Source organism: Terrapene carolina, unplaced genomic scaffold (assembly GCF_002925995.2).
Source record: "Terrapene carolina triunguis isolate 2854851 unplaced genomic scaffold, T_m_triunguis-2.0 Scaffold28247, whole genome shotgun sequence".
NCBI classification, from domain to species: Eukaryota; Metazoa; Chordata; order Testudines; family Emydidae; genus Terrapene; species Terrapene triunguis.
The window spans coordinates 381-14,022 of record NW_020692598.1 but is presented as its reverse complement, the minus strand read 5'-3'; the positions used below and the strand labels follow the sequence as shown (position 1 = coordinate 14,022).

Here is a 13,642-nt window from a genome sequence, read left to right as displayed (position 1 = left end):
TCCCCCAGGCACAGACTGCCCCCCAGGTATTGACATTCCCCCGACTGCCCTCCCATCTCCGGGCACAGACAACCCCATCCCTAGGCACAGACACCTCCCCGGCCAGCTCCTCTCGTACCTCTGGCACAGACCCCCATCCCTGTGCACAGAGCCCCCCTGTGCACAGACCCCTGCCCTGTCTCTGGGCGCAGAACCTGCCGCCCAGCTCCTCTCTTCCCCCAGGCACAGACCCTCCCCAGGGTATACACACACACACACACCAACCGCCTCCCCCATCTCCGGGCACAGACCCTCTCGACCAGCTCCACGTCCCTCAGGCACAGACATCTCCATCCCTGGGCACAGACCCCCCTGGCCAACTCCTCTTGTACCCCAGGCACAGACCACCCCCAAGGTACAGTCTCAGACACTCCCCCCCCCCCGACTGCCCTCCTGTCTCCAGACACAGACCCCCTTTCCCCCCTGTCCTCGGCTAGCGCCTCATCCCCCCAGCACTGATCCCTCTCCTGGCCAAATTCTCCACCTCCAGGGATCAGACACCCCCCCCCCGGCTGACTTCCCTGCCCCTGGGGCACAGAACCCTCCACCCTGCCTTCCGTTCACCTGTCCGGACAGCCCCACTCTTCTGCCCTCCCAACTGTGTGTCAGGAACCCATACAGACGAATCCCTGTCTCTGCAGGTGGAGACAGATGGTGCTCATTTAGCTGCTGGGAAACATCTCCCACCGCATCGAGCACTACCAATTACATAAGAACATAAGAACGGCCATACTGGGTAAGACCAAAGGTCCATCTAGCCCAGTATCCTGTCTTCCAACAGTGGCCAATGCCAGGTGCTTCAGAGGGAATGAACAGAACAGGTAATCATCAAGTGATCCATCCCCTGTCGCTCATTCCTAGCTTCTGGAAAACAGAGGCTAGGGACACCATCTCTGCCCATCCTGGCTAATAGCCATTGATGGACCAACCTATCCTCCATGAATTTATCTAGTTCTTTGTTGAACCCTGTTTTAGTATTGGCCTTCACAACATCCTCTGGCAAAGAGTTCCACAGGTTGACTGTGCATTGTGTGACGAAATACTCCATCCCATCACACACTCCTGATCTCATCCCAAGGCTACTGTTCCCCTTCCCACTGGGCCCTGTCCACTGTATCCTAGGCCTCCTGCTCCCATCTGATCAGACACTCCCATCTCATCCTACCAGGCTCTTCCCCATTCTATTCCAGTGCTGCTACTCCCCATGCCAACCCATCCCTGATGCTGCCCCTAAGTGTGACCTATGCAAATGATGTTTCTGCTGCTGCTGAATTATGCAAAGTGGCAACCGTGGGTCTAGCTCCTTTCACTGCAGGATTTGCCTTTGAATGTGTATCACAAGCCTCAATGTGTGTCTAAAAGGGGAAGTGCTCTGCTTGTGTCTGCAAGAGCAGAGTGAAGTCTGTATTGGGCTATTGGGAAAAGTTTCTTAGGGACAGCAGATTCTGAAAGAACCACAAATAGGGAGGTCTAGCCCCACCTGTAATAACTGTGATAGGCCCTGCATCCAGCTACTTCCCTAAGAGTGGTGGGAAGAGGATTAAAAATAAGGGGGACTTTAGAAGACCATCCACCTCATCCCAAAATAAGCAATTAAAAATGAATGGCTAAAATCAGTAAAGTACTGAAGCCAGGCTCCGTGGTTTCCCAGCCTAAGCTGTTGTGTATTATACATGTACTCAGTGTGAGAAGAGACCAGTGCCTGGCACAGAACCCACATTCCTGATCAACAAGCTGTTCTCTCATTAAAGCTCCTAGTTACATAATTCAGTAGGTTGCTGCACTTTCTCCTGACAGAAAGAGCCTTCCTCACACTTACTGACACACAAGGTCAAATGGAGGTATCCTAAGTAGGGTAAATCTACTGTCAACATTCATATTTAACATTTGAATATAGCACCTTATATGCATAGGGCACTGTATATTTAACATGTATATCTAAAACCTTAGGTATATATAGTCCTGCATATTTTAAACCTACTTATATAGCTCTCTTCCTGTGAAGGTGCTTAGGCACAAGCTTAATTTTAAATAGTCCTATTAATGTAATTTTGAGTAGTCCCATTAAACTTAATAGGACTGTACATTTAAGCAGGTGGGTAAGTCTTTGCTGGATAGGGACTATGACATTTAGCTAAGGTTACAAGACAGAAATATTTTCATGTACTTATTCAACGTAAAAGAAAAAGCATCTTTCTCTTTGAGAACATCAGCATTTTACTGTAACATCAAGAATCATCAAAGGACACATAAACATAAGGAAGAAAATGAGCTTTAATTTAAAATAAGAGTCCAGAGTCGGGTCTATCTACATTTTGTATAGTATAAATGACTTGGTGAAAAAGTTTGTTTCTAAATCCTCCAATTTCTAAGAGAATTAAAATGTTACCTGCTCTGTTGCTGAGGGGTTCTGTGATACTGTTAACTATATTGTATGTGTCTATAGCACTTTCCACCTGAGCAGATTACAGTGAATTAAGACTCTCAACCCCTGGCAAATAAATATTAACTAGGGCTGTCGATTAATCGCAGTTAACTCACGTGATTAACTAAAAAAAATTAATTGCAATTAAACAATAGAATACTAATTGAAATGTATTAAATATTTTTGGATGTTTTTCTACATTTTCAAATATATTGATTTCAATTACAACACAGAATACAAAGTGTACAGTCCTCACTTTATATTATTATTTTTATTACAAATATTTGCACTGTAAAAATTATAAACAAAAGAAGTAGTATTTTTCAGTTCACCTCATACAAGTACTGTAGTGCAATCTCTTTATCATGGAAGTTGAACTTACAAATGTAGAATTATGTACAAAAAATAACTGCATTCAAAAATAAAACAATGTAAAACTTTAGAGCCTACAAGTCCACTCAGTCCTACTTCTTGTTCAGCCGATTGCTAAGACAAACAAGTTTGTTTACATTTATATGAGATAATGCTGCCCGCTTCTTATTTACAACGTCACCAGAAAGTGAGAACCGGCGTTCCCATAGGACTTTTGTAGCCAGCATTGCCATGCCAGATATGCTAAACGTTCGTATGTCCCTTCATGCTTCGGCCACCATTCCAGAGGACATGTTTCCATGCTAATGATGCTTGTTAAAAAAATAATGCGTTAATTACATTTTGACTGAACTCCTTGGCGGAGAATTGTAAGTCTCCTGCTCTGTTTTACCCGCATTCTGGCATTTATTTCATGTTATAGTAGTCTCAGATGATGACCCAGCACGTTGTTAATTTTAAGAACACTGTCGCTGCAGATTTGACAAAACGCAAAGAAGGTACCAATGTGAGATTTCTAAAGATAGCTACAGCACTCGACCCAAGGTTTAAGAATCTGAAGTGCCTTCCAAAATCTGAGAGGCATGAGGTGTGGAGCATGCTTTCAGAAGTCTTAAAAGAACAACACTCCAATGCAGATACTACAGAACCCGAACCACCGAAAAAGAAAATCAACCTTCTGCTGGTGGCATCTGACTGCCAGTGGGCCATGGAGCCGGGCCCATGCTCAGAAGGGGCCCCGTCCTGCTCTGCTTGCACTGTGCCCTGAGATCCCGCAAGCCCACTGGCTCCCCTGCCCACCACTTGCTCCTCTCTGGCTACCCGACAGCGGGCCAAGGGCTCCTCTCCACTTCCTGGCCCCATCCACTGGCTTTTCTCTGCCTCCTGGTGGGATCCCAGTGCACCGCTGGCTCCAGGCAGTCTCTGCTTCTCATCACCTGTGGGGCCCCACTTGTCTCCCTGGAGCTGATCCACCTGGGACTGGTGCAGAAGCCAGGCCAGTCTTGGCCAGTTGGTGGGGACAGTGTGGGGGGCTTGTCTGGGCCCCTCCAGGCAAGTGGGTCCTGAGGGAGCCCGCCTGGGGCAGGCCCTGGCCTGGCTAATCATGCCATTCCCAAGGGGCCAGAGCGATTCCCTGTCTCAGGACTAGCCCTGGCTGCACTGACGGTGCGGCCTGGCAGACATAGTCACCTCCCGGCAGGGAGGCAGGGTGTGGGGGAGTGGGTCTCTGGAGGGCCTGGGTGGGAGTAGTCGGCTGTGAGGGGGCAGAGAAGATCTCTGTGTGTTGGGGCACTAGTGAGTGGGGGTTCTGTGTGGAGTACTGGGCAGTTGTGGGGTGCTGGGCAGGGGGCTCTGGGAAGAGGGGGTGGTGTGCAGGGCGCTGTCCATTTGTGGCAGGGTCTGGGGGGGACACTGGGCATAGCAGATCTGGGGGTGCTCTGGCCATAGGGAATAGGGGGGGGTGTTCTGGTATTGGGTGGGGAGGATGTGTGGCGCAGCATGGACCCACCTCCCAGGAGAAGGGGCATGCTGGCAGCACAAGGCTGGGCAGGCCATTGTGTGTCTGATAACTGCTGGTTTGTAAATAGTACCCTCGCACTGGGCTGGGCAGAGTGGGCCCGCCCCTGCCATGCCGTGCCCCTGCCGGCCCCACCCCCACATGCCATGCTCCATTGCCCCCATGGGGGCCCACAAATATGTTTGGTGCTGGGCCCACAAAAGGTTAATCTGGCCCTGCTCAGATGATGAAAATTAACATGCATTGGTCCGCACTGCTTTGGACTCTTATCAAGCAGAACCTGTCATCAGCATGGACACATGGCCTCTGGAATGATGGATGAAGCATGAAGGGACATATGAATCTTTAGCGCATCTGGTATTTAATATCTTGCAACGCTGGCTGCAACCGTGCGAATGCTTGTTCTCACTTTCAGGTGACATTGTGGACAAGAAGCAGGCAGCATTATTTCCTGCAAATGTAAACAAACTTGTTTGTTTGAGCAATTGGCTGAACAAGAAGTAGGACTGAGTGGACTTGTAGGCTCTAAAGTTTTACATTGTTTTATTTTTGAATGCAGTTATTTTTTGTGCATAATTCTACACCTGTAAGTTCAACTTTCATGATAAAAAGATAATTACAGTACTTGTATTAAGTGAATTGAAAAATACTATTTCTTTTGTTTTTACAGTACAAATATTTGTAATAAAAATAAAGTGAACGGTGCTCACTTTATATTCTGTGTTGTAATTGAAATCAATATATTTGAAAATGTGGAAAACATCCAAAAAATTATATAAATGGTATTTTATTATTCAGTGTGATTAATTGTTTTAATTGCTTGACAGCCCTAATATTAACACTTGATAATCGATTAGGGGAAACTGAAATACAGAGGGGGGAAGTGAGATACTAAAGGCACGTTCCTAGCAGAGCTAGGAATAGAACATGAGTCCTAATTCCCACTCCTGAGCTTTAACCATTAGGCCATGTTTCCCTCTGTAATTAACCCAAGTTATCCAACATGGGATAGAGATTTAATTCCTCACATTCAACACGTGCATCTTCCTTCCTCTAATTCTATGCCCAGCCCGAGGGAAGGCAGTGGGACCAGGACTCCTGGGATCTATCCCCAGGGACGGGACGGGGGACGCTGGGCTCTATGCCCGCCCAGCCCGAGGGAAGGCCGTGGCACCGACTCCCCCCTAGGGGCACCCTACCGGGAGTCCCCGCACGAGCAGACAGGCCCCGCCCCCTGTAACGCCCCCTGGCGGCCAAGCGCGGCGGTCGCGGCGCAGCCTGGACGCCGGGCGCGCGGAGCCGCAAAAGCAGGGAACTGCCGCCGGCACTTTCCGGTTCCGGTTCCGGTCCGGAAGCCGCCGCCGCGATGATCGGGGACCTGCTGCTCTGCGGGTACCGGGCGGGACGAGGGGGAAGGCTCGGGCCCGGGGCCGGGGGGCAGCGGGCGGGAGTCCCCGGAGCAGGCCCGGCTCGCGCGCGCTCTAACCCGCTCTCTGTCTCCCCTTAGGACGCTGCTGATGAACGCCGGCGCCGTGTTGAACTTCAGGCTGTGAGTGCGGGGTGAGGGGCGGGCCTGGGCCCCCGAAACCAGCCGCTGAACGGGGCGCCGCTGGGCCCTCCTGGGTACCCGCGTCTCCCCCGCCCGCCGGGCCGCTGCTGCCCGCCCGCCCTCCGTCCGTCCCGGGTGCCCGTGGCTGCCCCTCCTGCAGATGGGAAGTAATGTGCTCCCTGTCGTGTGGCTGGCCCCCCACCCCCCGGGTTTCCACCCGCCCAGTCACTCCTGGCAGAGTGCTGTCCCCCAGGGCACCACGTTCAAACTCCTGCTACATCAATTGTCTGGTCCCAAATCCTATGGCCTCCCGCCGAGGGTTGGTACTGATAATGCATCTCTGCTCAGAGCAATGTGGCAATAACTCCTGTGTCCCTGCAGGAAGAAGAAAGACACCCAGGGCTTCGGTGAAGAGTCTAGGGAGCCAACTACAGGTAATAGGCTCAAGGAGTGAACACCTCATCTGGGACTCTTAGTGTGTGTAGTTTCCCTCAGCGTGGGCACTACACAGATAGCTGTGAATGCAGCACTTTGTTCATATAGGTGGCTTCCCTCTGATTAATCAAATCTATATGGGAAACCTCTAAGACAAAAGTGCTTAACATGAACCCATTTCCGAGACACCCAAATACGAGTTCACTGATCCATCTATAGCTAGAGTAACTGGCTCACCAATCTCTGCTTACAACTTGACTGAACAACATTTACCTAGGGGCTTTGCAGGCACTGCTCTTCCTCTTAGAACTGTGACTTGGAGAAGGAGTCCTAAGATTTAGAGTGTACATTCCCTCCTGCATTTTTGGACACTGGCATCTATGCTGCAGAAGAACTCGGTGCCTTTATGTGTTGATTTCCTCATTAATGTTTGTGCCTTTAAGTTGCCCCTATGCATTTATCCTCATTATGATGAGTGATTGAGGTGGGAAGACCACATACTATAATATGTGGCCATGACAGCTGTCCTTTTCCTTTTTTTTGCAATGAGATGTGACCTATCTGCTGGTTTCTTTTCCTTGTTTTCACTGTTCATTCTAGACCTATGTAGGTGTTCATGTTAGTGACACACTGAACTAGGTGGTGGCCATCCCCTCCAAAATCTCCATTTCTCTTTTGTTTTGTCCTTTGTAACATTCAGTTTTTATTTTAAACTAACAGCTGATGACATGCTTCAGTTAATATTGAAAATATAAAGTGTAAATGTGCGTGTCTGTATTTGCTAAAGGGTTTTTCCTTTGATTTTCTAGGTGACAATATCAGGGAGTTCTTGTTGAGTCTCAGGTACTTTCGAATCTTCATTGCCTTGTGGAACATCTTCATGATGTTTTGCATGATTGTGTAAGTAGAACCAGATTGGAGCTCATTGCTATAATTTTTTTCTGAAGTTAGGCATCTTGGTTTTGGTCCTAACTCCTCTTCTTCAGATCCCTCTGTCTTCCTTTGTTTTGGGCTGCTGTTGAGCCTCATTTGTTTCAACTTTGATCTGCAAGGAGATGTTCACTGACCTTGTCACTTAATGATAATGGAACGCATAATGCATGATGAATTTAGTTTCTCTGTTCATCAATAAGAGATCCAAACTTGAATCTAGTGCTTCTTACCATGTGTTGCTTAAACATGTCAGTTATATTGGAAGACCGAGGCAAATGACATTAGTAGTGTCTTGAATGTAAAAAAACCAAACTCTCACACAGAAAAGCCAATCCCTTGAGCTAGGCCAGCTTTATGGCCTTGCAGATGCCTTCATGCTGCCTCTCAAAACCCTGGATTTGAGCCTCATGCTCAGTCTCAATAGACAGGCTGGCAAAATATCTTTTAGCTTTTCACCTGTGTAGCTATATGGTCCAATGAATGGGAAAGCAGAATTTCTACCCAGATATGTATTAATGTCTTTTCTGGCTGTAGTGACATTTAATTGGATGACTAGTATACAATTATACCCAATTCTCAACTACTTTTGTATTTTCTATTATATCTGCTAGGTTATTTGGATCTTGAAAGTCATCCAGAAACCTGTTTGGAGAGCAGTCTTTATCTGGTAACTTGGAGGAGGCTTTCGGCTGGAAACATGACCTTTCCATAAAGTAAAAGACTGCAATGTTTTCAAAATACCAACAAAGAATTTTGGTCTGTTCTTTTATACAAGGTCCTAAATGTTAAAGGGATAGGACGCATTCATATGCTTGGGCAGATTGTAAAATGGTGTGATTATTACGTAAATGAAAGTAGCTTCTTGTTAAATGGTGGGGAGCACTTTCATGGTTGTTAGACACACAAACTGACCCTCCTGGACCATAGTTACCAAAAGTGTGGGCTGACTCTTGGGACCTTTTTTCATATCTTTTTTTCAACAGACCCCAATAAATATTGGACTAACAGCAAACACGTTGACCCATGTGTACACCCTCCTCTAGCTTGCCTCTATGGGAGTGTCAGCTTTTAGACCTACCAACCTTGATGCTCAAAGCAAAATTGTTCAAGTTTTCTAGCATATATAAATAACTTCTAAATGATGTTGCCTGCCCAGCAACATGATACTTGGTGTACTGTAGAACTACAACAACATCTGATGGTCACAAGAATCTCTGCTTTCAGTCACTCCTTGCTCTTAGTCTGTTATAGCATAGTATAGGCTATTTGAGGAGCCACTGCTCTTTTGTCTGAGACCAATTTTGCCATTTGTAAGGCATTTTTATAAAGCTAAGCAAAACAATGTTATATTGCTGTAATTTTAATGATTGCCAGTTTTGTATCTGACTAGAGAGAGCTGCGTAGCACTCTAAATATCTAGATGTCAGGGGCTGCGCAATAAAGGAATAACTTATGGGGAGAGGAAAAGAATGTTGTTCACTATATCAAAGATAGTATTTGCCTGCAAACTGCTCTAGAGAATCTACCTACCGAGACAGGTAGATTTTGTGGCTATGGAGTTAGTAGAGTAGAGGCCACCAGAATTAAGCCTTTCCCAAGTTGGTTATAAATGTCCTTGAAGTTGAAATAACTGAGAATGAGTATACAGACACTGTTACTTATACAATTAAATTCCAATAAAGAAGGTCCAGCAGCTCAGGAACAAGCTCCAAAGAATCTGTGGGTTAAAAAAACACAAATTCATCATCAAAAGAAGTAACAGGTCTTGAGATCTTAAACTAACTTCCAAGTATTATGAGAATCTACACATCAGAACAGGCTGAAAAGAAAATTTTAAGAATAATTAATTCTTCAGTCTTTTTTTTCTTTCTCTTCAGGTTTTCCAAGTTTTTAAGTAAACATTTAATTTAGGCCTAAGGGAGTTACTGTATGTAGGCCTAAGGGAGTTACTGTATATTTTAGTACTTGCATATTTTAGTACTTGCTATTAGTGCACTATCTTGTTAATAGCAGTTACAATATTCACGTTTCTTTCATGCAAAAGTGCTAAATGTAATTAAGGTTTTTATAGCTTCTGTAATTTAAATATCAATTAAATGATAAGCTGTTTCTATCAGTTGATATGTAATATGCCATATGCATGTTCTAGATTCATAGCACACATCTAAGATAGTTACCAAATTTAGTGTAATCAGACTTCTTAAATCAGTGTTGGTGATTGTGTTTATGTAAATTGTTCATCTCCCAAACCAGTACTGGAGGTTTCAATAAAAATGGCTCAGATTATACATCCCTGTTGAGCTCTGGTGGGTAATATGTAAATGGATTTGAAGAGAGTAGTTTTATTTTTAGAGGGTTGAAGCTGCTTGGTACTCTGTTAGCTCCTAGTAGAGTCAACTAGCAAGAGTCAGTTTCATTGTAGAACTGCTGAGCAGGTCTAAGAGTTAATTGGTTTGTCCTGTAATTGTGACTCTTTTTTTTCTCCAGCATTTATTTATTTTTATTTATGAATTGATATTGGCCTCCTTTGGTAAGTAGCTTTGGTGTCCTATATAACTAAAATAATTAAGGGATAAAGAAATAGCTGTTTATTATAAAAAGCCCAGCAGTGGAATCCTCACAGTCCTAGTTCCTATTAACCAGTCAAATCAGGAAGCTTGCCTAAGAAAGCAATTTTTACACTGTGCCCAGAAACTCCCTAAACTTCATCTCTGGAATGATCAGGTCCCACAGGCATAGGCTCTCCTCTGTGAAGAGCCTTATACCAGCCATATAATTTAACTCCTAAAATGGAGAGGAATCCAGGGGGTTGTAACTTCAGAGAAGGAGAGAGAAGACTCTGATAAGTGGGTCCTAGTCTATAGACTGTAACTAATACCTTGCACTGTATAATAGGTAGTACATAGGCAATGTATTATGTGCTCCAGAAGGTGCTCAGTGAAGAGGAGCAGCTTTATTCCGCTCTACCTGAAGTTTTTGTGCCTTTGTTGGGAGTAGCCCCAACCAGAATGAATTGCAGCAATCTACCTAGATTGATAAATTGGGAAGGATTTCTGCTGAGAGGTCTGTACCACACAGGAATGCTTGCAGCCCCAGGCTAACTCTAAATGAACCAGACCCTATTTTAATGCTCTTTTGTAACTCTTTTCCAATTGTATATAGCCCCATGCCCTACTGCCTTTTATTTTATTTTTTTTTACTTTCTTATGTTTGTACTTAATCTTTTCCTAGAAAATATGGGAAAAGTAAAGTTTTTATACAGCGCTGGAGATGTTTGATAAAGCACTGCACATAAAAATAGAATTTCTGAAGAATTTTGTTTCAGGCCCTGAACCTGCAAACACTTATGCATGGGTTTAACTGCATGCACATTAGTCCCATTGAGTTCAATGGGACTTCTTATGAGTACAATGTTTTTAAGCAAATTGGGGCCTAAATTAAGGTAAGGACAAGAGCAGATGACAACTACAGGAAAGGTTTGAGGGGTGGTGAGAGAAGGCGAGATCATGCTTTGTCATCTGGTTGAATAATTCAGGTATTTTGAGAGTAATTCTATGTCTGTTATAGTCCTGTCTGAAACCAAACCATGGGATGAAGATGTGGCTACTCCCAACATTGCTTTCTCCTACAAAACCAAGTCATAAAAAAATGCCTTTACAGAGGCTGTGGGCACCTTGACAATTAACTATTATAACATCATTCATTACTGCCAACTTTCTAACCTATGTTGCATTCTTGAGAACGGGTCTCTCTAATGCCTGTCTAAGGGCAGCTGGCCTTTGCCTTTACTAAGAGACACATTAAAATCTCCCTTCTGCTCTTCCCTAGCCATGATTGGCAAGGATCTTGAGATATTTCAGTTTGCAAAGAATAACCTGTAGGATGGGGTTATATTTGAAAGTTCAGTTGTCCCATGCACATCTGTTGAAAAGGGGAGAGATGCTGTCCTTTCCATGATATGCAGGGGATAGCATCCAATTAAAATCTACTGTTTTTAGAATCCATGACTCTTAAAGTATTTCCACACTAATTTTTATCTAACTCTTTCTCAGTGAATACTTAACCAGTGTATTGAAGAGGATGGTCCTACAGTTTATGAATAAGCCACTAGAGGTCCCCTTAATCATCAGAGTAGTGCTCAGCTCTATTTTGTGTCCACCATTCTCTTGATTTTTATCAGTTATTCAGAGCAATGTTTTGTAGGTGTAACTAAAGTTCTGGTCAATTCCATGTAGAACAAGTTGCATTCTCTTCTCGAAGTAACACTTTTCAATATGTTCTAATTTAGGAGGTAGAAAATGTTCGAGCTATACGAACACTACAAATATGCCAAACTATATTATAGAGACAAGGTAGGTGAGGTAATATTTTTCATTAGACCAACTTCTGTTGATGGAAGGTACAAGCTTTCAAGTTACACAGAGCTCTTCTATACTAACTATAATATATGTATAATAAACCATATTATGGCTAAATGGATAATATGCAATGAAGCATTGATAGTAGTCACTTTAGCGGCTGCTATAAGTGTAATAATGAAATGTTTACACACATTACCGTTGCAGTTATACACTGTTGCAGTGAAACTGATTAAAATTGTTTGCTTTGAACTACTTATTCTTACAGTGCACCCAAGAGTTTAGATCCTTGATTAGTGTGGCAGACCACTTAGTGACCACTTTGATTTTCAGAGTGTGGGATTTATGGCACAGCTTTACTTTTTGTGTGGAATGAAATTTTAGATTGTGAGTTTCTTAGGGCAGGGCCTGTTTTCTTATTTGTGCCTTATACAGAGCTGAGCACATAGTGCAAGTATGACTGTTAGATGTTTGGCTGCATGTATGTTTTCTCTGTGTGCTGTCCCAGCTCTGCGCAGATAGTTGGCACAGCAGACCTCAGTCAAACTGTCCAATGACCACAGGATCCGTTAAGGTACGAAGGCGCCTGGCCAGGTTTATTGTCGACGAAGCATGGTAATAGCACCTGGCAGACTCTATGAGGATACTAAGACATATGCCTGTGACAATGGACGCAGCTCAATAAATGGCGGGACTTTCCATTCCCCCCTAGGTTGGCCAAAGACACTCCCTCTGAGATACCTTTTTATACACTGTTACAAACAAGTTACATATTGCCCGATGTATCTGGGTGCCACCCATTGCCTTGTACCTGTTGGTTCAATCAAAACATCTCTATCCATCATGCTATCATCCTGACCTAATCTTTAACATGGGTCAGCATGTTCCTATTATCTTTGGAGGATATGTTGGTATTGGGGTGTTCTAGTACCACCCTTCTGGAATGTGTTTGCATGTATATTCTTGTACCTAACACTACTTAGGAATGTTTCTGCAATATCAGCCCTGTTGCCAAATTCTGTGAGCAGGGCCTAGTTCACCGCCTGACTTTGCTTTATGTTAGCAAAACTTTGACTACTACTTTAGCTCAGGCCTCACATGAGGCCTCTGATAGAAGGCCTTATGTCTCAGGCTCTCTTTCTACTACAATGACAAATCAGTTAATTATATCTTTAGAGAACAGTTCTTTCTTCATATTTTGTAAACTCAATCCTTTCCATGAGGCTTAAACTATGCAGCCTCTAGCAGTTGCTTCATTTATCATTTTAACCCCTACAATGAAAATCAGTGGAAATTCTCATTAAGTAAGAGGTATAAAAATCACCATTTGCCCAGTAGTATATGCTTATCTCTCAGATGTGAGAGATCAAATGTGACCACACAAAAGGCAGCCAAAAAGCAAATAAATAGGGGCAAGGTGTGATAGTGATTATATGCCAAATATAATTCCTTCATGAACATTCCAGAACTATCTAGCATCTATAGATTTCCTTTTTCTAGTAAAGGCCACCAGAACATAAATGGACTCTTAGGAGGTTTTAAACAAGTGCATCTGCTGCTGAGAGAAGAAAATAGGTTTTCTCCTCCCATATCCAGAACTTTGGCTCTTTGGCAGCATCACTATAGCTTGACTTGTTGGGGACGCCTAGCTTTTAGTTTTATGTATTTAGATTCAATCTATTGGTAGGGCTTAGTTTTGACGGATGTTTAAAAAATGTTAAGTTAGGGAGATTTAATGTAGACTGTCTCATATAAAATTGATGCAAAGAGAATAGGGACCTTTAGGAATGTAGCTGTGGGCACTAAAGCCCTTGAAAGTAACCTGATTCAAATTATTCTGGGTGTATGTGTATGTTTTATCTTACTAACTGTAATGAGGTCCAATCTGTTTGAGAATTTTTGCACTGCTTCAGATTGCACTGACATGCAACGGAGACACTATGACCATCACCATTGCTCACTTGAGGCTACTGCCAGCAGGAAAATTATGGAAATGTGTGTGTTTTTAGTAATGG

At 44.0% G+C, this 13,642-nt stretch overlaps 1 protein-coding gene across 1 annotated transcript; it reads left to right on the top strand.

The window, feature by feature from the left end:
* Positions 1-5,645: 5,645 nt before the first annotated feature.
* Positions 5,646-9,200, top strand: SMIM7 (small integral membrane protein 7). Its single transcript, XM_024194261.3, has 5 exons — positions 5,646-5,744; positions 5,860-5,901; positions 6,283-6,335; positions 7,146-7,236; positions 7,881-9,200. Exons 1-5 carry the CDS (start codon positions 5,719-5,721, stop codon positions 7,894-7,896), a joined length of 228 nt encoding a protein of 75 aa, XP_024050029.1. The 5' UTR covers positions 5,646-5,718; the 3' UTR covers positions 7,897-9,200.
* Positions 9,201-13,642: the final 4,442 nt, after the last annotated feature.

What these genes read in the sequence shown, in the direction of transcription:
- SMIM7 (XM_024194261.3), top strand. Translation starts at nt 5,719, where the DNA reads ATGATCGGGGACCTGCTGCTCTGCGG. An exon ending in GGGGACCTGCTGCTCTGCGG is followed by an intron (nt 5,745 to 5,859) that starts GTACCGGGCGGG and finishes GTCTCCCCTTAG; the next exon opens with GACGCTGCTGATGAACGCCG. An exon ending in GTCTAGGGAGCCAACTACAG is followed by an intron (nt 6,336 to 7,145) that starts GTAATAGGCTCA and finishes TTGATTTTCTAG; the next exon opens with GTGACAATATCAGGGAGTTC.